This window comes from Theropithecus gelada, chromosome 19 (genome assembly GCF_003255815.1).
Source record: "Theropithecus gelada isolate Dixy chromosome 19, Tgel_1.0, whole genome shotgun sequence".
In the NCBI taxonomy this organism is placed as follows: Eukaryota; Metazoa; Chordata; class Mammalia; order Primates; family Cercopithecidae; genus Theropithecus; species Theropithecus gelada.
Window position 1 is genome coordinate 4,220,376 of NC_037687.1, and position 24,014 is coordinate 4,244,389.

At 56.4% G+C, this 24,014-nt stretch overlaps 2 protein-coding genes across 3 annotated transcripts; one reads left to right on the top strand and one right to left on the bottom strand.

Annotated features, from left to right (window-relative positions):
- Positions 1–742: 742 nt before the first annotated feature.
- FSD1 (fibronectin type III and SPRY domain containing 1) lies at positions 743–17,239 on the top strand. Of its 2 annotated transcripts, none has more exons than XM_025368782.1 (13): positions 743–904; positions 2,080–2,175; positions 2,332–2,463; positions 4,064–4,165; positions 5,100–5,122; positions 5,302–5,423; positions 7,014–7,223; positions 11,935–12,033; positions 13,107–13,266; positions 13,633–13,712; positions 16,380–16,631; positions 16,742–16,830; positions 16,926–17,239. In XM_025368782.1, the coding sequence occupies exons 1-13, from the start codon at positions 890–892 to the stop codon at positions 17,034–17,036; spliced, it is 1,491 nt and encodes a 496-aa protein (XP_025224567.1). In that variant the 5' UTR covers positions 743–889; the 3' UTR covers positions 17,037–17,239. The 2 variants fall into 2 exon arrangements, with proteins under 2 accessions (XP_025224567.1, XP_025224568.1); XM_025368783.1 differs by having other exon boundaries at positions 16,380–16,540.
- Positions 17,240–17,450: 211 nt separating this feature from the next.
- STAP2 (signal transducing adaptor family member 2) lies at positions 17,451–23,005 on the bottom strand. Its single transcript, XM_025367803.1, has 9 exons — positions 22,770–23,005; positions 21,541–21,675; positions 20,401–20,470; positions 20,209–20,311; positions 20,027–20,092; positions 18,488–18,658; positions 18,311–18,403; positions 17,863–17,937; positions 17,451–17,605 (listed from the first exon to the last, which is right to left on the bottom strand). Exons 1-9 carry the CDS (start codon positions 23,003–23,005, stop codon positions 17,541–17,543), a joined length of 1,014 nt encoding a protein of 337 aa, XP_025223588.1. The 3' UTR covers positions 17,451–17,540.
- Between the last annotated feature and the right edge of the window lie 1,009 nt (positions 23,006–24,014).

The window sequence follows — 24,014 nt, forward strand, 5'->3', positions numbered from 1 at the left end:
TTTTTGAGACGGAGTCTCGCTCTGTCGCCCAGGCTGGAGTGCAGTGGCGCGATCTCGGCTCACTGCAAGCTCCGCCTCCCGGGCTTACGCCATTCTCCTGCCTCAGCCTCCCGAGTAGCTGGGACCACAGGCGCCCGCCACCTCGCCCGGCTAGTTTTTTGTATTTTTTAGTAGAGACGGGGTTTCACCGTGTTCACCAGGATGGTCTCGATCTCCTGACCTCGTGATCCACCCGTCTCGGCCTCCCAAAGTGCTGGGATTACAGGCTTGAGCCACCGCGCCCGGCCTGACACAGACATTCTTAGCTTCGCGCCCGGGCTGGCACGGAGACCTCTGGAGGAGCTGTTGGAACCTGGGGCTTTGTGGGGTGTATAGGAGTTCAGGTGTGACATAGGGACAAATGGAAACAAGGCATTGGAGGCTGAACACCCTCTTGGGCAAAAGCCTTAGATTTTCAGTAAATGCAAGACTTGAGAAGGCGGGCTAGACAATTTGAGTAGCAACGGATAACCTGTGTGAGTGAACAAGTGAGGAAACTGAGGCACGGGAGCACTAGAGATGATTCTGAGGTCCCACGGCAGGGACGGGGGTCGAGCCCCCTGTCTTCTGAGCCAAGGCTCTCTCCAGCTCACATATCACCACCGACACAGCCCGGTGAGCCCCAGGCGCTGGACGTGAGGGCTCTCGGCGACGCCAGCGCGGAACTACATTTCCCAGACGGCCGCGGCGGGCGCGCCTGCGCAGTGCGCGCGGTGATGGAGCGCTAACCGGGGGCGCGGCGGCAGCGAGGGCTCGGCGGGCCATTGGCTACCGGCCGCGGCACAGGCAGCTTGGGGACTCAGCGTGCGCGGGGCCCGCGGGCCGGGCCGGGGTGACCTGGGCTGCAGCCATGGAAGAACAGAGGGTAGGACGGGGTGGGGCGGGGCGGGCCCTCTGGGGCGTCGGGGGCGGGGGAGGGGACCAGGTGTTGCCGCAGCGCCCCCACTCCCTCCCCGCCTCCGCCCCAGCTGCTCTGCGGCCGAGGCCCCACCCCGTCGCGACCCCGCCCGGATCTAGCCCCCCACCCCAGTTTGGGACGCAGTCCCCCCGACATCTTGGCTTGGGGCCAGGCACGTGCCTTCTAAGCCCCCCACCCTGCCCAGTATCCCAGTCCCATCCCTGACCCCCATCCCCCACGCCCTCCTTCCTGGCTGCGGACCAGGCATCCCGGCCCCCCGCCCCACCCTCGGAGGACGCCCCACCAGCTCTGCAGTGCGGACCCCACCGACCCTGCCCCGGGGAAAAGAGCCAGTTGGAAGCCTGGGTCAGAGCAAGAGGCTCCTGAGCAGGATCCTCCCTCCCAGAATACCCTGCCCTTCCCCAAGACCTCCCTGCCCCTCCCCACTTACCTGGCGCCCCTGCATCCCTGGCCCGCAGGTTCCACCTTTGCCCAGGTAATTTCTTTCTCCTTGCTTGTCCTTGTCCCCCAGGTAGGCCCCACCCCTGTTCCGAGGCTAGCCCCTATCCCAGGCTATCCCACCTCCCTGGGGTTTTCCTTCCACCCAGAACCCTTTCCCCAGGTTAGCCCATTTTCCAGCAGGCATCCTTTTCCTCTGGGGTTTTCTGTCCCCAGGCTAGCCCCTCGCGCCCCACCTTCAGGATGTAGGTATCGGGTTGTAGCCTTTGTGCTCAAGCACACCTGGTTCGGGCCGGGGTCTGTCCCTTCCTGAGAGGTTCTCTGTGAGCCTCAGTTTCCTCTCCTGTAATATGGGGTAGCTTAGGGCGCCCAGCTGCTATAGGTGAGTTGTATCAGTCCGGAGCTTCACCTCCTGGCTGGTGCCCAAGTTCGAGAACGTGGCAGCCCCCACATGTCCTCTCTGGATCCCTGGAGGGGAGCATGGGTCAGGGAGCCTGGCCAGGCTGAGGGACTCACCTGCCTGCCGTGTGTATGTGCACGCGAGTGTGCATTTGTGTATGTGTGTGCATATGTGTGCACGTGTACACGTGTGCATATACGTGTGTGCACGTGTGTGTACCTGTTTGCACACGTGTGTGTACGTGTTTGTGCACCTGTGTCTGTCCACACTTCTGGTGGTGCAGGAGGCCCTGAGGAAGATCATCACAACACTGGCTATGAAGAATGAAGAAATTCAGAGCTTTATCTATTCCCTGAAACAGATGCTGCTGAATGTGGAGGTGAAGGTGGTGGGGGAGTCCTGGGCAGGTGGGGGGAGGGGAGGAGCCTGGAGGGTGCAGCCATAGGAACTGGCCTCTTGCTGTTAATGCCTGTGGGAGGTCTCAGTTTCCCCCTTTGAACACGGGCTTTGGCCAATCCTGGCTGTTCCGACCCAGGCGAACTCGACGAAGGTGCAGGAGGACCTCGAAGCAGAGTTCCAGTCCCTCTTCTCCGTCCTGGAGGAGCTGAAAGAAGGCATGCTTATGAAGATAAAACAGGACCGTGCCAGCCGCACCTACGAGCTGCAGGTGAGGGCTGGGGGCATCTTCCTCTCCCCCCCACCCCCCTACTCAACAGAACGTAGCTGGCTCTCATCCTCTTCCCAAAACTGGGTGCGTCTTGAGTTTCTGATCTCTCCCCTGACCCCTCCCTGTCCATGGCCCCATCAATGCTCCATCCACCTGTACTCTCTCTTTTTTTGTTGTTTTTTTTTGAGATGGAGTCTCGCTCTGTCACCCAGGCTGGAGTGCAGTGGCAACATCTCGGCTCACTGCAACCTCCACCTCCTGGGTTCAAGTGATACTCCTGCCTCAGCCTCCCAAGTAGCTGGGATTACAGGCACCCGCCACCATACTGGGATAATTTTCGTAATTTTAATAGAGATGGGGTTTCACCGTGTTGGCCAAGCTGGTCTCGAACTCCTGACCTCAGGTGATCCTCCCGCCTCAGCCTCCCAAACTGCTGGGATGACAGGCGTGAGCCCCTGTGCCCAGCCTGCCTGTGCTTTCTCTGAATCCCTTCTCCATCATGGTGTCCCCGCGTCTGGCTCAGATCTTCCCCTTCTGTCTTCACTCAGTGCCTCCAGTTTCTCAGCCCTTCCCACTGGCCCCCCAGATCTGAAGGTATCACCTCCACTTATACACCACCCATGGCTCCCGTGGGCTCTCACTCAGACTCCAAGCTGGGGTCACACAGGCTGCATCCAGACCTCCTGGGCAACTTCCTGACATCCCAGATTCCTGTCCCCAGGCAATCTGGCGCCCTGGAGCCTGGGTGTGGCCTGGGCATGTGAGTTTTTGGTTTGTTTGTGTTTTGAGACAGAGTCTTGTCCTGTCATCCAGGCTGGAGTACAGTGGCGCAATCATGCCTCACTGCAGCCTCTGCCTCCCAGGCTCAAGCGATCCTCCCACCTCAGCCTCCCAAGTAGCTGGGACCACAGGAAGGTGCCACCACTCCCAGCTAATTTTTGTATTTTTTGGTGGAGACTGGTTTTCACCATGTTGCCTAGACTTGTCTTGAACTCCTGGGCTCAAGCGATCTTTCTGCCTTGTCCTCCCAAATTGCTGGGATTACAGGTATGAGCCACTGCACCTGGCTCATGTGAGTTTTTTTTTGTTCTGGTTTTTTTTTTTGAGATGGAGTGTCGCTCTGTCACCCAGGCTGGATCAGTGGCACAATCTTAGCTCACTGCAACCTCTGCCTCCCAGGTTCAAGCGATTCTCCTGCCTCAGCTTCCCGAGTAGCTGGGATTACAGGTGCACACCACCACACCCAGTTAATTTTTTCTACATTTAGTAGAGATGGGATTTCACCGTGTTGGCCAGGCTTGTCTTGAACTCCTGACTTCAGGTGATCCTCCCGCCTCAGCCACCCAGAGTGCTGGGATGACAGGCGTAAGCCACCGCACCCGGCCTTATGTGAGTTTTTAAGGAAGGAATTCCCCATGGATTCTGTTCTGCTCCCGGAGCCCAGCCCCATTTGGTGGGGCGCTTGAGGCTCCAATCTCCATCTCTCACCTGGAGTTCGAGAAGGGTGTGGTACCCTGGATTCTGAATGGGGTGGGGAACCCTCGGGGGGCCTGAGGCAGTGGGGTGAGTTGTCCCCTCCTTTGGTGCCTGGTGTCCACAGAACCAGCTGGCTGCCTGCACGCGGGCCCTGGAGAGCTCCGAGGAGCTTCTGGAGACAGCCAACCAGACTCTCCAGGCCATGGACCGCGAGGACTTTCCTCAGGTGGGTGCCTGTGATGCTGCCAGGCAAAGAACGATGCGCCCGGTCACGTTCGCATTTCAGGTGAACAAGCACATTTTTAGTGTAAGTGTAGCCCACCCATGCGATACTTAGCCAAAGCACATACTGATACCAAGAAAGTGTCCAGGCCGGGCGCAGTGGATACGCCTGTAATCCCAGCACTTTGGGAGACCAAGGCGGGTGGATCAGCTGAGGTCACAAGTTAAAGACCAGCCTGGCCAACATGGCGAAGCCCCGTCTCTACTAAAAATACAAAAATTAGCTAGATGTGGTGGTGGGCGCCTGTAATCCCAGCTACTTGGGAGGCTGAGGTGGGAGAATTGCTTGAACCTGGGAGGCAGAGGTTGCCGTGAGCTAAGACTGTGCCACTGTACTCCAGACTGGGCAACAGAGCGAGACTTCATCTCAAAACAAAAAAAAGAAAAGAAAAGAAAGAAAGCGTTCAGGCTGGGTGCAGTGGCTCATGCCTGTAATACCTGCAGTTTGGGAGGCCAAGGCAGGAGGATTGCTTGAGGCCAGAAGTTTCAGACCAACATGGGCAACATAGTGAAACCCCATCTCTACAAAAAATAAAGTTATTGGCTGGGTGCGGTGGCTCACACCTGTAATCCCAGCACTTTGGGAGGCTGAGGCAGGCGGATCACGAGGTCAAGAGATTGAGACCATCTTGGTTAACACGGTGAAACCCCGTCTCTACTAAATATGCAAAAAGTTAGCCGAGCATGGTGGTGGGCACCTGAGGTCCCAGCTACTCGGGAAGCTGAGGCAGGAGGATGGTGTGAACCCGGAAGGTGGAGGTTGCAGTGAGCTGAGATCACCCCATTGCACTCCAGCCTGGGCGACAGAGCAAGACTCCGTCTCAAAAAAAAAAAAAAAAAAAAGAAATCTTTGAATGTTGTTCTGTTCCTCTCTCTAGGCTGCCAAGCAAATCAAAGATGGGTAAGACGCTGGGGTCTGGCCCCCACCCCACTTCCCTGCCCCTGGTGTGAAGACAGGGGCCGCCTGGTGAGGGTGTCTCAGCCCAGAGCTCCAGACGGGAGCCCTGGGAAGGGGCCCGCTTGCACCACAGATGACCAGGTCTGGGCCCCCACGCAACGTCTGCCACCTCCTTCCCGCAGAGTGACCATGGCCCCTGCCTTCCGGCTATCACTGAAAGCGAAGGTCAGTGACAACATGAGTCACCTCATGGTGGACTTCGCACAAGAGCGGCAGATGCTACAGGCACTCAAGTTCCTGCCTGGTGAGAGGGGCACGCACTGGAGGGCCAGGACTTCCAGGGAATGACCTGGGAGGCTGTGAGGCCCTGAAACAGGACCTGGAGTAAGGTGGACGGCCAGGTGTCTGAATTCCACCTGGGGGAGGTGGAGCCCTAATAATTCCACGCCCTGTGGGGGGTGGAGTCCTCATGAAGCCCCACCCCTGGGTGGAGTCATGGGAAGACCCCACCCACTGGGTAGTGGCATCCTGGGAAAATTCTGTCCTCAGGAATGGAGCCCTGGGAATACCACATCCAGGGTGGGGCGGGGGGGGAGTATTCATCAAGCCCCGCCCATGGGTGGGGCTATCAGAAAGCCCCACCCACCAGGGAGTGAGGTCCTGGGAAAACTCTGTCCCCAGGGGAGGAGCCATAAGAACACCACACTCGGCCGGGCGTGGTGGCTCACGTCTGTAATCCCAGCACTTTGGGAGGCCGAGGCAGGTGGATCACAAGGTCAGGAGTTCGAGACCATCCTGGCTAACATGGTGAAACCCCGTCTCTACTAAAATTACAAAAAATTAAGCCGGGCGTGGTGGCGTGCGCCTGTAGTCCCAGCTATTGGGAAGCTGAGGCAGGAGAATGGCGTGAACCCGGGAGGTGGAGCGGAGCTTGCAGTGAGCCGAGATTGTGCCACTGCACTCCAGCCTGGGCAACAGAGCGAGACTCCGTCTCAAAAAAAAAAAAAAAAAAGAACACCACACCCTGTGTGTGTGGGGGGGTCTCATGAAGCCCCGCCCATGGGTGGAGCCATCAGGAAGCCACACCCACCAAGGGGTGCAGTCAGTCCTGGGAAAACTTTGTCCCCCGAGGGTGGAGCCCTGAGGATACCATGTCCTTGGGGGAGTGGAGTCCTCCCGAGACCTCCTCCCTGGATACAGCCATGAGAAGGGCACACCCACCACATGGTAGCTCCTGGGAAAACCCTGTCCGCAGGGGTGGAGCCCTGAGAAGGCCATGCGCCCGAGGAGAAATGGGCTGAGAACCCAACCTGTCTATGATGCAGTCTCAAAGAAAGTCACATCCCTCATTGGCAGAGAATTTGGAATAATTCTGCCCCTAAATGATGGAATCCCGAGAAAGCTCAGCCCTCCCCCCACCCGCTGATGGAAACTTAGAGTCTCCATGGCTGGGCACGGTGGCTCACGCCTATAATCTCAACACTTTGGGAGGTCGAGGCGGATAGATCACCTGAGGTCAGGAGTTCAAGACCAGCCTGGCCAACATGGTGAAACCCCGACTCTACTAAAAATACAAAAAATTAGCCGAGTGTGGTGGCGCATGCCTGTAATCCCAGCTACTCGGGAGGCTGAAGCAGGAGAATCGCTTGAACCAGGGAGTCAGAGGTTGCAGTGAGCCAAGATCGTGCCACTGGACTCCAGCCTGGGTGACAAGAGAAAGACTCTGTCTGCAAAAACCAAAAAGTCTCCACCCCCGCAAGCGTGGAACCCCCCCAAAATTGGGGGCCATACCCCCAAAAGTGTCCCTCATGTAGTTGGGCGGCGCTGCAGCAAGCCCCCTGCCCCCTGCACCAGGCACAGAACCCTGACCCCCTCTCCCTTCCGTCCTGGGCAGTGCCCAGCGCGCCGGTGATCGACCTGGCCGAGTCCCTGGTGGCAGATAACTGTGTGACCCTGGTGTGGCGCATGCCGGATGAGGACAGCAAGATTGACCACTACGTGCTGGAGTACCGGCGGACCAACTTCGAGGGTCCGCCCCGTCTCAAGGAGGACCAGCCCTGGATGGTCATCGAGGGAATCCGGCAGACAGAGTACACTCTGACAGGTAAGGGCAGCGTGCGCCAGCTCCACCCAGCTGTGAACAGCAACCCCTTCCAGGCTGCCGTCTCGCCATCAGTCACTGGGGGCCTTGGGCACGATCCCCAAGACTCACGGAGTCTGGAAGCAGCCTGAGGAGGCGGATCAGAAGTATGAGACAGTGGCCGGGCGCGGTGGCTCACGCCTGTAATCCCAGCTCTTTGGGAGGCTGAAGTGGGCGGATCGCCTGAGGTCAGGAGTTCAAACCAGCCTGGCCAATGTGGTGAAACCCCATCTCTACTAAAAATACAAAAAAAAGTTAACTGAGCATGGTATCAGGCACCTGGAATCCCAGCTACTCGGGAGGCTGAGACGGGAGAATCGCTTGAACCAGGAAGGCGGAGGTGGCACTGAGCCAAGATCACGCTATGCCCTTGCACGAGATGCCCTCCAGCCTGGGCAACAAGAGCGAAACTCATCTCAAAAATAATAATAATAATAATAATGAATATATTTTTCTAGACATGGGATCTTGCCATTTCCCTAGGCTGGTCTCCAACCCCTGGCCTCAAGCAATCCTGCCTCAGCCTCCCAAATAGCTGGGTACTGTCCTCAGAGCAGGGCACAACGCAGACAGTACTCTTCTCCCTCCTAGAGCTGGCGTTCTGGATTCACTCTCCAAGTATTTGGGGTCCTCCTTGGCAGTTACAAGAAACTGAAAGCTGACCAGGCATGGTGGCTCAATCCTGTAATACAGCACTTTGGGAGGCTGAGGCAAGAGGATTGCTTGAGGCCGGGAGCTGGAGACTAGCTTGGGTAACAAAGCAAGAGCCCATCTATAAAAAGAAATTTTTTTTTTTTTTTTTTTTAGGCCGGGCGCGGTGGCTCACGCCTGTAATCCCAGCACTTTGGGAGGCCGAGGCGGGCGGATCACGAGGTCAGGAGATCGAGACCATCCTGGCTAACATGGTGAAACCCCGTCTCTACTAAAAATGCAAAAAATTAGCCGGGCGAAGCGGCGGGCGCCTGTAGTCCCAGCTACTCGGGAGGCTGAGGCAGGAGAATGGCGTGAACCCGGGAGGCGGAGCTTGCAGTGAGCCGAGATCGCGCCACTGCACTCCAGCCTGGGCGACTAAGCGAGACTCTGTCTCAAAAAAAAAAAAAAAAAAAAAAAAAATTTTTTTTTAAAAGTTATCTGAGCATGGTGGTCCCAGCTACCAAGGGAGGCTAAAGTGGGAGGATTGTTTGAGCCCAACAGTTGTAGACTACAGTGAGCCATGACTGCACCACCGCACTCCAGCCTGAACAACAGGGCAAGAGACCCTGTCTCTACAAAACAGAGAGAGAGAGAGAGAGAGAAAAGGAAGGAAGGGAGGGAGGGAAACCCAAGGAATCCACTCAGCTGTTGGAGGTAGGGTCTGAAGGGGGAAAGCCTCATGAGATTAAAAAGCCATCGTGGCCGGGTGCGGTGGCTCATGCTGTAATCCCAGCACTTTGGGAGGCTGAGGCGGGTGGATCACTTGAAGTCAGGAGCTCAAGACCAGCCTGGCCAGCGTGGTAAAACCCTGTCTCTACTAAAAATGCAAAAACAGGCCGGGCGCGGTGGCTCAAGCCTGTAATCCCAGCACTTTGGGAGGCCGAGACGGGCGGATCATGAGGTCGGGAGATCGAGACCATCCTGGCGAACACGGTGAAACCCCGTCTCTACTAAAAAATACAAAAAACTAGCCGGGCGAGGCGGCGGGCGCCTGTAGTCCCAGCTACTCAGGAGGCTGAGGCAGGAGAATGGCGTAAACCCGGGAGGCGGAGCTTGCAGTGAGCTGAGATCTGGCCACTGCACTCCAGCCCGGGCGACAGAGCCAGACTCCGTCTCAAAAAAAAAAAAAAAAAAAAAAAAAAAGCAAAAACATTAGCCGGGCGTGGTGGCGGATGCCTGTAATCCCAGCGACTCAGGAGGCTGAGGAGTGAGAATCACTTGAACCTGGGAGGTGGAGGCTGCAGTGAGCAGAGATCGCGCCACTACACTCCAGCTTGGGCAACAGAGGGAGACTCCCTCTCAAAAAAAAAAAAAAAAAAAAAAAAGCCATCCTGATCGGGGAAACCCTCAGGGGCGGGGAGAAGCTGGCTGAAGGGTTAACTGTCCACATTCTCTAGCTGCTTTTGGGCTGTAATCAGCCGGCTGGTTATCTGTAATTAGCATACAAGGTTAATCATGAGCTCGCTAATTGCAGGGGAAAAAGTCACCAGCCGCAGGAGAGCTTGCGAACAGCTATTGGCTTATCCTTCTCTTGAGAATCAAAATAAACACACCCCTTTTATTTGCTGTAAATAGGATTCCTCAAATCCCTCCTCCAAGCGTCCCCGCCTTTTGGTTTTGTTTTCTGGTAACTTTGTATTTTGAAATAAATATAGATTCACAGGGAGCTGCCAAAACAACTAATACAAAAAGTACAGTGAGGACCCATGTAGTTAGCATAAAACCCAGGAAATGGACACGGGTGCAGTGGACTCACATCTTACCAGTTTTTTTTTTTTTTTTTGAGATGGAGTCTTGCTGTTGCCCAGGCTGGAGTGCAGTGGCGCAATCTCAGCTCACTGCAAGCTCCGCTTCCCAGGTTCCTGCCATTCTCCTGCCTCAGCCTCCCGAGTAGCTGAGACTACAGGCGCCCACCACCACGCCCGGCTAATTTTTTGTATTTTTAGTAGAGATGGGGTTTCACCGTGTTAACCAGGATGGTCTCAATCTCCTGACCTCGTGATCCACCCGCCTTGGCCTCCCAAAGTGCTGGGATTACAGGCGTGAGCCATCGCGCCCGGCCACCAGATTTTTGTGTTTTGTTTTGTTTTTTGTTTGTTTTTTTTGAGACAGAGTCTCACTCTGTTGCCCAGGTTGGAGTGCAGTGGCGTGATCTCAGCTCACTGCAACCTCTGCCTCCTGGGTTCAAGCAATTCTCCTGTCTCAGCCTCCCTAGTAGCTGGGATTACAGGCGTGAGTCACCGCGCTCGACTTTTTTTTTTTAAAGACAGGTTCGCAGGGCGCGGTGGCTCACGCCTGTAATCCCAGCACTTTGGGAGGCCAAGGCGGGCGGATCACAAGGTCAGGAGATCGAGACCATCCTAACACGGTGAAACCCCGTCTCTACTAAAAATACAAAAAAAAAACTAGCCAGGCGAGGTGGCGGCGCCTGTAGTCCCAGCTACTCGGGAGGCTGAGGCAGGAGAATGGCGGGAACCCGGGAGGCGGAGCTTGCAGTGAGCCGAGATCGCACCATTGCACTCCAGCCTGGGCGACAGAGCGGGACTCCGTCTCAAAAAAAAAAAAAAAAAAAAAAAAAGACAGGTTCTTGCTAGGTAGCACACGCTGGACTGCAGTGATGCAATCATAGCTCACTGCAGCTTCAACCTCTTGGGCTCACATGCTCCTCCTCCCTCAGCCTTCTGATTAACGGGGACTACAGGTATGCACCCACCACACCTGGCTAATTTTTTTTGTGGGGGGACGGAGGTTTACTCTGTCACCCAGGCTGGAGTGTAGTGGCGTGATCTTGGCTCACTGCAACCTCCGCCTCCCGGGTTCAAGCGATTCTCCTGCTGCAGCCTCCTGAGTAGCCGTGATTACAGGCACTACCCACCCCCCAGCCGCCCATTTTCATATTTTTAGTAGAGATGGGGTTTCATCATATTGGCCAGGCTGGTCTTCGACTCCTGACCTTAAGTGATCTGCCCATCTCGGCCTTCCAAAGTGCTGACATTACAGGCGTGAGCCACCGCACCCAGATAATTTTTTATGTTTTATTATTTATTTATTTGAGACAGAATCTCAAATAAATGTGTCGCCCAGGCTGGAGTGCAGTGGTGCAGTACAAATCTCTGTATTTTGTGACAGGATCTGAAAGCATCCTGGCCGGGCGCGGTGGCTCAAGCCTGTAATCCCAGCACTTTGGGAGGCTGAGACGGGCGGATCACAAGGTCAGGAGATCGAGACCATCCTGGCTAACCCGGTGAAACCCCGTCTCTACTAAAAAATACAAAAAACTAGCCGGGCGAGGTGGCGGGCGCCTGTAGTCCCAGCTACTCGGGAGGCTGAGGCAGGAGAATGGCGTGAACCCGGGAGGCGGAGCTTGCAGTGAGCTGAGATCCGGCCACTGCACTCCAGCCTGGGCGACAGAGCGAGACTCCGTCTCAAAAAAAAAAAAAAAAAAAAAAAGAAAGCATCCTGATTGGTCTATGTGGGTTGGAGGTAGAGTCAAGTAATTCATAGCCCCTCAGGGAGAGGAGGGCAAGGATGGTTTCTCAGGGATAGGATGTTTATTTATTTTTTATTTTTTCTTGAGACGGAGTTTCACTCTTGTTGCCCAGGCTGGAGTTCAATGGCATGATCATGGCTCACCGCAACCTCCACCTCCCGGGTTCAAGCAATTCTCCTGTCTCAGTCTCCCGAGTAGCTGGGACTACAGGCATGTGCCATCATGCCCGGCTAATTTTGTGTTTTTAGTAGAGATGGGGTTTCATCATGTTGGTCAGGCTAGTCTTGAATTCCCAACCTCAGGTGATCCACGTGCCTCGGCCTCCCAGAGTGCTGGGATTACAGGCGTAAGCCACTGCATGTGGCCAGGTAAGATGTTTATAAGGTGGTTCTTTGAATGGCGTTGGGAATCACAGTGGGACATGACAGCTTTAACCCATGACTCAGAGTCTCAGGGAATACACGGTGTTGAAATGCCTCTCTTGCCTCCCAGGTCTCAAGTTTGACATGAAATACATGAATTTCCGCGTGAAGGCCTGTAACAAGGCAGTTGCAGGAGAGTTCTCTGAGCCGGTGACTCTGGAGACACCAGGTGACTGGCTTCTACCCTTGCCCTACCCTTGACTCCATGGCCCTTTCCTCCCACGGCCCCCAGAGACCATGAGAATCCTCAAAGCAGGGCAACTTTGTTGCCCTGGCTGCCAGGAAGCTCAAAGCTCCGTCCACAGTGGCTTCCTTAGCCTGAGTATCTGCTATAACCCTGTTTTTGTCCTTTGCTTCTGAGGTTTACCCCAGTGTATCTCGATGGTTTTTATATACAGCCACACACACCCTCTCTTTGCCCAAAAATAGATAAGTCTTCTGTAGAGCTGGGGATGAGATTTGAGTAGTGAAGACCGATTCCAGAACCTTTCACAGTGACACCTTCGCATTCCCTGCTAGGAAGTCCCTCTGAAATCTAGCCTAACTCCCTCGTGCTGTAGCCCAGCCCCTTTCTTGGGATTAGCCCTCCATGGAAGCACGGGGTAGTGCAGTTGGCTTGAAAATGCCTCCAGAGGTCGGGCGCAGTGGCTCACGCCTGTGATCCCAGCACTTTGGGAGGCTGAGGTGGGCGGATCACAAGGTCAGGAGTTCGAAACCAGCCTGGCCAATATGGTGAAACCCCGTCTCTACTGAAAATACAAACATTAGCTGGGTGTGGTGGTGGGCACCTGTAGTCCCAGCTACTTGGGAGGCTGAGGCAGGAGAACTGCTTGAACCCGGGAGGCGGAGGTTGCAGTGAGCCGAGATTGTGCCACTGCACTGCAGCCTGGGCGACAGAGCGAGACTCCGTCTCCAAACAAAAAAAAAGAAAATGCCTCCAGACCTGGGAGGGAGGCCTTTAGGCCACAACCCTCGGCCTTCGCGCCTCTGGCTCCATGTTCTGTCCGCTCTGCCCTTTGCCATATCGTCTCTCCTGTTGTCTTTCTGCTGGTCCGTCTCTATATCTGTCTCTCTCTGAGCCTTTGTTGGTCTCTCTGTCTCCGTCTTGGACCCTTGTCTCCTCGGCTCTCTGATTCTCTGTCCCTGTCTTGGTCTGTGTTGGTCACTGTCTGTCTCTCTGTCTCTCTCTGTGTCTCTCCGGGTTTCCCCATCTCTGTGACTCCCACGTCTGCCCGGCCCCAGCGTTCATGTTCCGCCTGGATGCGTCCACATCCCACCAGAACCTGCGGGTGGATGATCTCTCCGTGGAGTGGGACGCTATGGGCGGGAAGGTGCAGGATATCAAGGCTCGCGAGAAAGATGGCAAGGGGCGGACGGCGTCTCCCATCAATTCCCCGGCCAGGTAGCCTGCCCCCTCCCCTCCCTAAGTCTCTGGTGGAGAAGATCAATCTGGACATGGACACAGAGCCCAGTGTGGTCACAGCTGGGGTGGAGAGGGGACCCAGGGCTGGGGGAACCCAGAGAGAGAATGAGGGGAGAGGAGATTTTGAGTGGGGTTTTGATGGGTAAATAGGAGTTTCCCAGAAGACAGAGGGCACAGGCATATTCTGACATAAACATGAGATGCTAGATATATAGAAAGAGCCAAATACTGCCAGAGATTGACCCAACATCCACAGTGGCTGGGGTGGACTAGGGGAGCCATACCCTGGGAGAGATGAGTGTTAAACTGAGTCTCCTGAGCCTGCCTACTCCCTGCCCACCACAGAGGTACTCCATCTCCCAAGAGGATGCCCTCAGGTCGTGGGGGACGGGACCGCTTCACCGCTGAGTCCTACACAGTGCTGGGTAAGGAAGGGGAGAAAAAAGGGGAGAGGGGAGTTTTGGGCAGGGGCCTAATGGTGGGGGTTGAGGGAGAAGCTTTGCCGTTGGCTGCGGAAACAGGCAGCCGTCAGCAAAGCTGCTCCTGGAATAATAGGTTGTTCTGTCACTGCCGAAAAGGAAATATTTGGGGATAAGGGATTGCTGGGGAAAGCCAGAATTTATGGAGTGAAGGAAAGAGACTGTGGATCAGATGGTGCCTGGGCAGGAGCTTGGGGGCAATTGTCTGAACTCCGTGGAGTATCTGGGACTTGGGGAGTAGCTGGAATTTGAGGATTAGCTGGGATTTGAGGAGTAGCTGGAAAGAATGGTTGCCTGTAGAGCAGCTGGGTTTGTGGGGAAGCTGAAGCCAGGCAGGAGTTTTGGGGGATTGTCTGAGGGTATGTGGAGGAGCCAGAGAGAGCAGCCTGAAGAGAAGTCAATAGCAGCATAGCAATGATTGGATCCTGTGAAGAAGAAGCTGGAGTTAGTGGAGGAACTGGAGTTTAGGGGAACTGCTACTGTTCAGAATAGAGCTGGAGAAAGAGGCTAAAGTATGAGGAAGTCAGTGTGGTCAGGAATATCTAGGGAGAAGGAAGTTAGGGGGTAGCTGGGGTCATGAGGATAAGCTAGGGCCTGAGGGGAAGTTATGGTTCTGTGGGGATCTAGATTTTCTTGGGAGCACCAGGGATTGGTGAGAGTTTGGTTTAGGGAGAAGCAGAAGATACAGGGAGTTGTCATTGGAGTTGCTGAGATTTGTGAGAGAAACAGAGAGAAAGAGAGAGACATAACCCTTGGGAAAGGGCCTGGATAATTTGTGATTTGGGGAGTAGCTGAGATCAGGGAGGAGCAGACCTGGAGAAGACATGTATATAGAGGTTCATTTTGTATCCGGAGAGGGGCTGAGATATGATACAAAGATCAACTGTGATCTGGGAGGGGCAAGAGTATGAGGAGAAGCTGAAGCTCGTGGAATACCTGCACTGGGTGAAGGAGTAGCTGAGATGACAAGAACCTGGATCTGGGGCCTGGAGAGGATCTCAGCTCTGGAGAGAATCTGGACTGTGTACAGAGCTGAAGCCAAGGGGTATCCCAATTCAGAGGGTTCCTGGAGAGTGTAATGGAGGTTTGAGGAACACCTGGATTCCAGGAGGAGCTGAGGCCTGGGAGAACCTGCCTTCCATGTGGAGTTGGGGTCTGGATAGAATCTGGATTCAGAGAGCAGGAGGAGGGAGTCTTGAGTCCTGAGGAGTATCTGAACTCTGTCACAGCCAGGAGCTAGAGGGAGCTTCTAGACTCTGCCAGAGCCAAGAAGTAGGGGGAGCATCTGGACCCTGCCAGAGCTGGGAACTGGGGGGAGCATCTGGACTCGAGGAGGACTTGAGGGCTGTGGGAACACTATGAGTCTTCCAGGAACAAGGGTTTGAGGATGATCTAGTTTCTGGGAAGAACTGAGGGGCATTTGGACATGGGGAGGAACTGAAGGAAGTTTCTATGGTCTGGAGGAGTCTGGAAGGAGTAGCTTGGGCTTGTAGAGAATCTGAAAGGAGTAACTGAAGCTTGGGGAGTGTCTGGGCCTACTAAATTTCTGGAGGAAGTTGATAAAGAATAGGAGTATCTGGGGGGAATACCCAGGAATCAAGGAATATTAGGAGGGAATAGATGGGACTTGAGGAGCATCTGGAGGGGAATCACTGGGACTGAGGAGTATCTGGGGGGAATAGCTGGGACTGAGGAGTATCTGGGGGGAATAGCTGGGACTGAGGAGTATCTGGGGAAATAGCTGGGACTGAGGAGTATCTGGGGGAAATAGCTGGGACCCTGAAGAGTATCTGGGGGAAATAGCTGGGACTGAGGAGTATCTGGGGGAAATAGCTGGGACTGAGGAGCATCTGGGGGAAATAGCTGGGACTGAGGAGTATCTGGGGGAAATAGCTGGGACTGAGGCGTATCTGGGGGAAATAGCTGGGACTGAGGCGTATCTGGGGGAAATAGCTGGGACTGAGGCGTATCTGGGGGAAATAGCTGGGACTGAGGCGTATCTGGGGGAAGTAGCTGGGACTGAGGCGAATCTGGAGGGGAATAGCTGGGACTTGAGGAGCATCTAGAAGGGAATCGCTGGGACCGAGGAGTATCTGGAGGGGAATCGCTGGGACCGAGGAGTATCTGGGGGAAATAGCTGGGACCCTGAAGAGTATCTGGGGGAAATAGCTGGACTCGAGGAGTATTTGGGGGAAATAGCTTGGACTCTCAGGCATATCTGGGGGTAATACCTGGGATCCCAAGGAGTATCTGGGGGGAATAACTGGGGTCTGAGGATATTTGGAGGGAATAGCAGGGACAGTGGAGTATCTGAAGGGAATAGCTGGAGCCCAAGGAGTATCTGGGGGGAATAGCTGGAGCCTAAGGAGTATCTGGAGGGAAAACTGGAGCCCAAGGAGTATCTGGAGGGAATAGCTGGGGCCAAAGGAGTGTCTGGGGGGAATAGATGGGAACTTGAGGAGTATCTGGGGGGTACAGCTAGGAACCTGAGGGGTATCTGAAGGGAGCAGCTGTGGTGTAGGGAGTACCTTGGGGGCTGGCCCTTTGTGGAAGGGCATCTGTGGCCCGGTTCTATCCAGTTCCCCTGCTCACCCCTCCTGCTCCGCGCCACAGGGGACACGCTGATCGACGGCGGGGAGCATTACTGGGAGGTGCGCTACGAGCCGGATAGCAAGGCGTTCGGTGTGGGCGTGGCCTACCGCAGCCTGGGCCGCTTCGAACAACTGGGCAAGACGGCCGCCTCCTGGTGCCTGCATGTCAACAATTGGCTGCAGGTCAGCTTCACGGCCAAGCATGCCAACAAGGTCAAGGTGCTGGACGCCCCCGTGCCCGACTGCCTGGGTGTGCACTGTGACTTCCACCAAGGTGACCCCAAGCCCCAGCTGCCGTCTCTGGCTGCCCCTGCCTGAGTCCCCTCCCTCTTCCCCCATCCCACTTCTGACCGTTCCCACTGTCACTCTGCCCCCCAACCCCAGGCCTCCTGTCCTTTTACAACGCCCGCACCAAACAAGTGTTGCACACTTTCAAGACCAGGTTCACACAGCCCCTGCTGCCTGCTTTCACGGTGAGCTGCCCTCCGCGGCCCAGGGGGAAGAGAGGGTGGTACGGGCGCTGGGGTTTGAAGCGGAGCCCCTCCCACCTCCCCCTGCTCTCCCTCAGGTATGGTGTGGCAGCTTCCAGGTGACCACAGGCCTGCAGGTCCCCAGTTCTGTGCGCTGCCTGCAAAAGCGAGGCAGTGCTACCAGCAGCTCCAACACCAGCCTCACCTAGGCCCCCAGGCACCCACCCAGCTGGGGTGTTCCTGGGGGAGCCGCTGCCAGGCCCAGGCTGCTGGAGCCAGGCACCCTCCTCTGTCATTTGCTGCTTGGAGCCTTAACTCCGGATGGGGGGTCACCAAGAGGGAGCGGGCACCCTGGCGGGCCCTCCTCCCCACCTCACCTCTTAATAAAGGTCAAACACTGGCCAGGCCAGGCCGCGGTGCTGGTTCTTCGGGCCTGGGTGGTCCTCTCTGCTGTGTGGCACTGGGACCTCAGCCTTCCTGGCTGTAAAATGGGCTTTTCTCACAGGATACGCTGGTAGATTTCACTGAGCTGAGGGTCACTGGGAGTAAATGGGGCCATCTGTAGGCAGACATCTGACGGACCCCTCGTCCCCTACTCCCCGAAGCCAAACCAGACACATGGGTCCTGGGGTCAGAGTTTTAATCCTGGGAGAAAGAATCTGGCCACTGGGCCATGCCCTGGGACTGGCCCACTGGTCCCCGGCGTGTCCGAATCAGTGCTCCAGTGCCCGCCTCTTCTCCAGCTTCTTCTGTAGCTCTGCCGTCATGTCCGCCAGCCCTGGGGGTTCAGGACCGGGAGCTGCAGCTGGCCCAGGGATCCCCAGTCCATGTCCTGCCCACTGACAGCCACCCACGACCAGCTACAGATTTGCAGGGCCCCATGCAACATGACAGTGTGCTCAAAGGCATTAGGAATTTCAAGACAGAGACAGCAGAGTCTTAAAAGACAGGGTGCTTAGGAGTGTGAGGCCCTGTGTGACTGCATGGTCACACGCCTGGGAAGCCCGCCCCGCACTGAACCCACAGACCCCTTACCAGCTGTGGGGAAGAGAGGTTGGGCTGAGCTGGCTGGCAGCTTCCTGGCCAAGCCACCATTAAAGACTCTGGGCTCTGGAAGAGAAGACAGATGAGGCCAGGTGCGGTGGCTTACGCTGGTAATCCCAGCACTTTGGGAGGCTGAGGTGGGTGGATCCCTTGAGGTCAGGAGTTCGATACCAGCCTGGGCCACGTGGTGAAACCCCTTCTCTACTAAAAATACAAAAATTAGATGGATGTGGTGGCAGGTGCCTGTAATCCCAGCTACTTGAGAGGCTGAGGCAGGAGAATCGCTTGAACCTGGGAGACAGGTTGCAGTCAGCCAAGATCGCACCGCAGCCTGGGGCGACAGAGTGAGGTTCCATCTCAAAAATAAACAACAAAGACAGATGCCGGCTGAGGCTGGCGTGCCATCAGGTGAGGGCAGGATTTGTGGGGGCACCCCTACCTAGCTTGGGTCCAGTGGGTGGCTTTGGAAGCTTTGCAGGAGGCTTTGGCAACTTCTTCGGCTTCACGATGACCGGCTGACTAGAGGAAGCCACTGCGTGGACAAAAGTGTAATGTGTCACATCAGCTGTTAACCTGCTTCCCCAGCCCCCAGCTCTCAGCAGCTCTCCCCACCCACCATCTTGGTTCTCATAGTCAACAACTGGGGCATCTCCAATGGGGGTCACGTAGTTCTCTTCCTGGTTCGGTAGTGGGGGCAGTGGGGGTAACAGGGGCAGCTTCTCCTGGCTGGACACAGGCACAGATGCAGGTGGCAGCGGCTTGGGGCCACCTGTGCAGGGTGCAGGACCTGATGGGGAAAGGTAGTCACTGTCAAGACCCACATCATACAGGGACACCTTGGTGGGGGGTCTGTGTGCGTGCCTGGAGACATGCATATGTCCCTGTGTGTCTGTGTGCCCCCATGTATAAGTCTGTCTGGGCTGGGCGCAGTGGCTCACACCTGTAATCCAGCACTTTGGGAGGCCGGGTGGGTGGATCACCTGAAGTCAGGGGTTCAAGACCAGTCTAGCCAATATGGTGAAACCCTGTCTCTACTAAAAATATAAAAATTAGCCTGGCATGGCAGCAGGCTCCTGTAATCCCAGGCAGGAGAATCGCTTGAACCCAGGAGGGAGAGGTTGCAGTGAGCTGAGATCGCGCCACTGCACTCCAGCCTGGGTGATAGAGCGAGATTCCGTCTCAAGAAAAAAAAAAGGTCTGTATGTCTTTGTATGGCATATGCATGTACACTAATCGAATCTGGATAAGTTAAAGTACCAGGTTTGTACAAACATGCCTGTTGTGTGTATACATGTGTGACTCTGCACGCCTGCTAAGGTAGCTGCTTTAGTCCTTGTCTAGATGAATGTGTTATGCCCATGTATCTAAACATGTCTGATTTTGTGCCTGTGCATGGATGCGTCTGCATTTATGTGTACACACGTGATTGTGGGATGAGACAGGTGTATCTGTGCTACATAGCGTGTGTATGTGACTGGAATTGGGGGACATGTGTATTCATGCATGTGTGGATCTGTTGTGGCCACACAAGTGTATGTCAACTTCTGGCTAGGCAGGTGGCCATAGTTCATGAATCATGCATGTGTGTGTGGATGTGGCACTTGGGGGTCCTTGCATACGCCCAGCCCAGGGAAGACCAGACTACCCACGCTACGTTCCTTTCTAGTGTGTTCTCTGCCTCCTCCTCTCACTCCATAAACAGGACCAATTCCCACCTCTTTCCCAACACCCACCCTGATTCCTGGTCCCTGGGGGGCTACTGCTTCTCTGGATGCACCTTCTGACCCCCTCAATGCCCATTTCTACCTAAGAAGATCCTTTGGGACCATCTACAAAGACCTACTCTTCTAGGAAGCTCTCCCTGCTCTGCCCCCATCTTCTCCCGAACTCTAGGCGCCTCCCCCGAGCCCAGGTTTTTCCTCCAAATTCGACCCTACAGGATGAGAGTGTCTGTGTTTAGCTCTGTCCCAAGCTGGGACTCCCGCCCTCTCCCCCAACACACACCCCAATGGCAGGGTCTGAGTCATTTCTGTCCTTGCAACTTTGGGAACAACATCAGACACAGGCGGTGCAGCCACCAAGCTGAGTGAGGGGGCGTGGCTGAATGCGGGGTCCTCGATCCCTCCCACCTCGGCCCGCGGGGAGGGGGCGTCACCTGGGCCCAGGGCGGAGGGCGCCACCCACACACTCTCGCCATTCTCCTTATCGGCTTCCACGTAGCCTGGAACAGAGAAGGCGTCCTGGAGGAAGCGCGGCGGCCAGGGGCGGCCCCGTCCGTCCAAGCGGGGGCGGGAGAGGTGAGAACTGGGCCCCCAAACTCCCCGAAGGCGCACCCACCTAGCACCTTCTCGTAGTCCTCGTCCAACAGGAATGGCACCAGCGCCTTTTTGGTGTGCGACACGAAATAGTTGACCACGGCGTCCAGGGAGGTGCAAGAGAACTGGGGGCAGATGGGGGAGGGGTCAGGCTGCTGGGGAAGGGACGCGGATCCCACAAAGGCACTTCTAGGGACCCCGGCCCAACGCTCACCGGCTCTTCCACGTCGATCACGTACTTGGGGCCCTCCCGCTTCACCTTGTAATGCCGGACCACGTGTGTCCTGCACCAGCAGAAAGCGAGTGAGTGGCTCAGCCCAGGCTCCCACACCGCCCCCCAGGGAAGGCCCCGCTCCGACTCCGGGCTCCGCCCCCAATAGAAACAGGTCCATACTGGCTCTGCCCCCACAGAAGGTCCAGCCACTGACTGGCTCCACCCTGTGAAGGACCTAAGCCCCTCTATCCTCCCGGAGCATTGACTGAACCGACCCACCCCCACAGAAGACCCCTCCCCTAGTTTTGGCACCACCTCCAGGGAGGGACCAGGCCAGACTGACAACAGTCTAGGAAAGGTCAGCCCCTAATTCTGGCACCGCACCTAGGGCGAACCAGGCCCTAAAGACTCCGCCCCAGGTAGGCCCCTCCCCCTGTAGTGGCTCCACCCCCCGGCCCCGACTCCACCTTCTACATCGCCTTGCCCAACCGTGGACTGGGCTTGAGGATATGGCAAAAGGCTCTAACTCCGCCCCCAGGGTGGCCCCGCCTCCATAGCCCTATTCAACTTCCAAAAGGTCATGGCCGTGACTCCACCCATAGATCCTGACTCTGCCCAAAGAGCCCATTCCCACCCTTGGATTTGACTTCATCCCCTCCAGTGGCCCAGACCTGGCCCCTGCGTACCTGACGTTCCGGAGGAGCCGACCCTAACCGAGGGGTCTGACTCCACCTGCAGGGAGTCCCAGCTCCTAACCCAAGACCTGACTCCTCCTGCCTGGGCTCTACCTTCTTCCCCAGGCATTGACCCCGTACTTGGGGCAAGGCCAACCTCAGGATCCCACGACCCCGGAGCTCTGACCCCGCCCCCCAGCCCGCCCTGCCCAGCTCTGACTCCGCCCGCAGTGTGCTCTGCTCAGCTCTGGCTCGGTCCCCAGTCTCCCCTGCTGAGGTCTGACTCCGCCCCCAGTCTCCCGTGCTCAGCTCTGACTCCACCCCCAGCCCGCCCAGCCCAGCTCTGACTCCGCCCCCAGTTCGCCCTTCTCAGCTCAGGCTCGGGTAGGGCTCCGCCCCTGCTTCTGACCACGCCCCCGAGCCCACCCTCCTCCCCACCCAGGGCTCCCGAGACGCGCATGCGCACCCATTGTGCATCTGCCGCGTGGTGACCGACACGCCGTCAGCACCGTCCCCGCTGGGCCGCAGCAGCAGGTTCCCGCACTCGGGGTAGCGCTCCAGGAGCAGTTGTGCCTCCAGCCGACTCACCTTCAGGAAGCACCTGTGGAGGGCCGCGTCACCCACTCGGGACCCCGGAGACCAAGTCCGCTCTTCCAAGCACGTAAACCCCGCCTCCTCTGAGACCCAGCCCCGTCCCCATCCCCTAGGCCCAGGAGACCCTGCCCTGCTCTCCAGACCCAGGCCCCTTCCATGGAGGCACAGTCTGGCCTTCCGGGCTTCTAGTTTTTGTGGCTTTTTTTTTTTTTTCTTTTTTTGAGACAGAGTTTTGCTCTTGTTGCCCAGGCTGGAGTGCAATGGAGCGATCTCGGCTCACCGCAACCTCCACCTCCCGGGTTCAAGCGATTCTCCTGCCTCCGCCTCCCGAGAAGCTGGGATTATAGGCATGCGCCACTAGACCCGCCTAATTTTTGTATTTTTAGTAGAGACGGGATTTCTGCATGTTGTTCAAGCTGGTCTCGAACTCCCGACCTCAGATGATCTGCCCGCTTAGGCCTCCCAAGGTGCTGGGATTACACGCGTGAGCCACTGCACCCGACCGGGTTTTTTGTTTGTTTGTTTGTTTTTCTTTAGAGATGGGGTCTCGCGATGTTGCCCAGGCTGGTCTCGAACTGGGGTCAAGCAATCCTCCCGCCTCGACCTCCCAAAACGCTGAGATGACAGGCACGAGCCACCGTGGCCAGCCAGGCTCCTAATTCTGGCCCCGGGAGGCCCTGCCCGCCTTCCTAATCACCAAGAACCGCCCACAAAGACGATGCTCCGCCCCCAATCCAGGCCCCGCCTCTGGGGTCCCGGATACCCTCTCCTACAAATAACCCCTCCCCAGAGACGAAGCCCCACCTTCTAGACACCTAGACTGACCACCCCCAGACCCTGTCCCCACTCCTCAGGCCTAGGCCCCGCCTCTGAAGACCCTTCCAGTCCTCTAGGCCCCTAGACCCGCTCCTGGAGATCCTGCCCCGCCTCCCAGCATGTGCCTTAACTCCCCCTCCCCCTTCCTCACCCCCCAGCCCCAATGCCATCGTCTTGCAAAATCCAAGACCCAACTCCAAGGGACTCAGCTCACGGCCCACCCTCAGCCACACACCCACCTCCCGTCCCCATTCTGCAGCCCCTCCGGACAGGCGGGGCACTCACGAGGGTGTCTCCAGTGCACGGCGCGCCTCCTCTTTGGCCAAGACTTCAGCCATCATGTATAGGTGCCCAGGAAGCAGGGTCAGGTTGGACGGGACACGGAGCTGAGGGGCGATCGAGGGACAGTGACTGCACCCGGCCGGCCGGGAATGGACGGCTGTGCCCAAGTCACAGAGTGGCAAACTGAGGCCAGAGCTCAGAGCCATGAACTCTGACACCTCAGAGGGCAAAAAGGGCATCGAGAGGGTGCAGAGGAGTTGAGTGAAAGTAGATGCTGGGGCTAGACGCGGTGGCTCACGCCTGTAATTCCAGCACTTTGGGAGGCCGAGGCGGGCAGATCACCTGAGGTCAGGAGTTTGAGACCACCCTGGGCAACATGGCGAAACCCCGTTTGTACTAAAAATACAAAAAATTAGCCGGGGCCGGGCGCGGTGGCTCAAGCCTGTAATCCCAGCACTTTGGGAGGCCGAGACGGGCGGATCACGAGGTCAGGAGATCGAGACCATCCTGGCTAACATGGTGAAACCCCGTCTCTACTAAAAAATACAAAAAACTAGCCGGGCGCGGTGGCGGGCGCCTGTAGTCCCAGCTACTCGGAAGGCTGAGGCAGGAGAATGGCGTGAACCCGGGAGGCGGAGCTTGCAGTGAGCAGAGATCCGGCCACTGCACTCCAGCCTGGGCGGCAGAGCGAGACTCCGTCTCAAAAAAAAAAAAAAAAAAAAAAAAAAAAAAAATTAGCCGGGCGTGGTGGCAGACACCTGTAATCCCAGCTACTCTGGAGGCTGGGGCAGGAGAATCACTTGAACCCGGGAAGGTGGAGGCTGCAGTAAGCCGAGATCACGCCATTGCACTCCAGCCTAGGTGACAGAGTGAGACTCCGTTCCCCGCTCCCCTCACCCACCAAAAAAAAAAAAAAAAAAAGTAGATGCTGGAATCTCAAACTAAAGTCTTCAGGGGCCAGTCTGGTCTCAAACTCAATGGCCTGCCAGGGTGAGGCAGGAAACAGTCAAATCAGAGGGAAAATGGGAAGGTAGACTAAAATTCCCTGTTGATAAATGATGTCAGCTAATTTTTTAAAATTTAGCACTCTGTGGCCAGGCATGGTGGCTCACGTCTATAATCCCATCACTTCGGGAGGCCAAGGAGGGTGGATCGCTTGAGCACAGAAGTTGGAGACCAGCCTGGGCAACATAGTGAGACCCTGCTCTACAAAAAATTTTAAAAATTAATGAGATGTGGTAGTGTGTG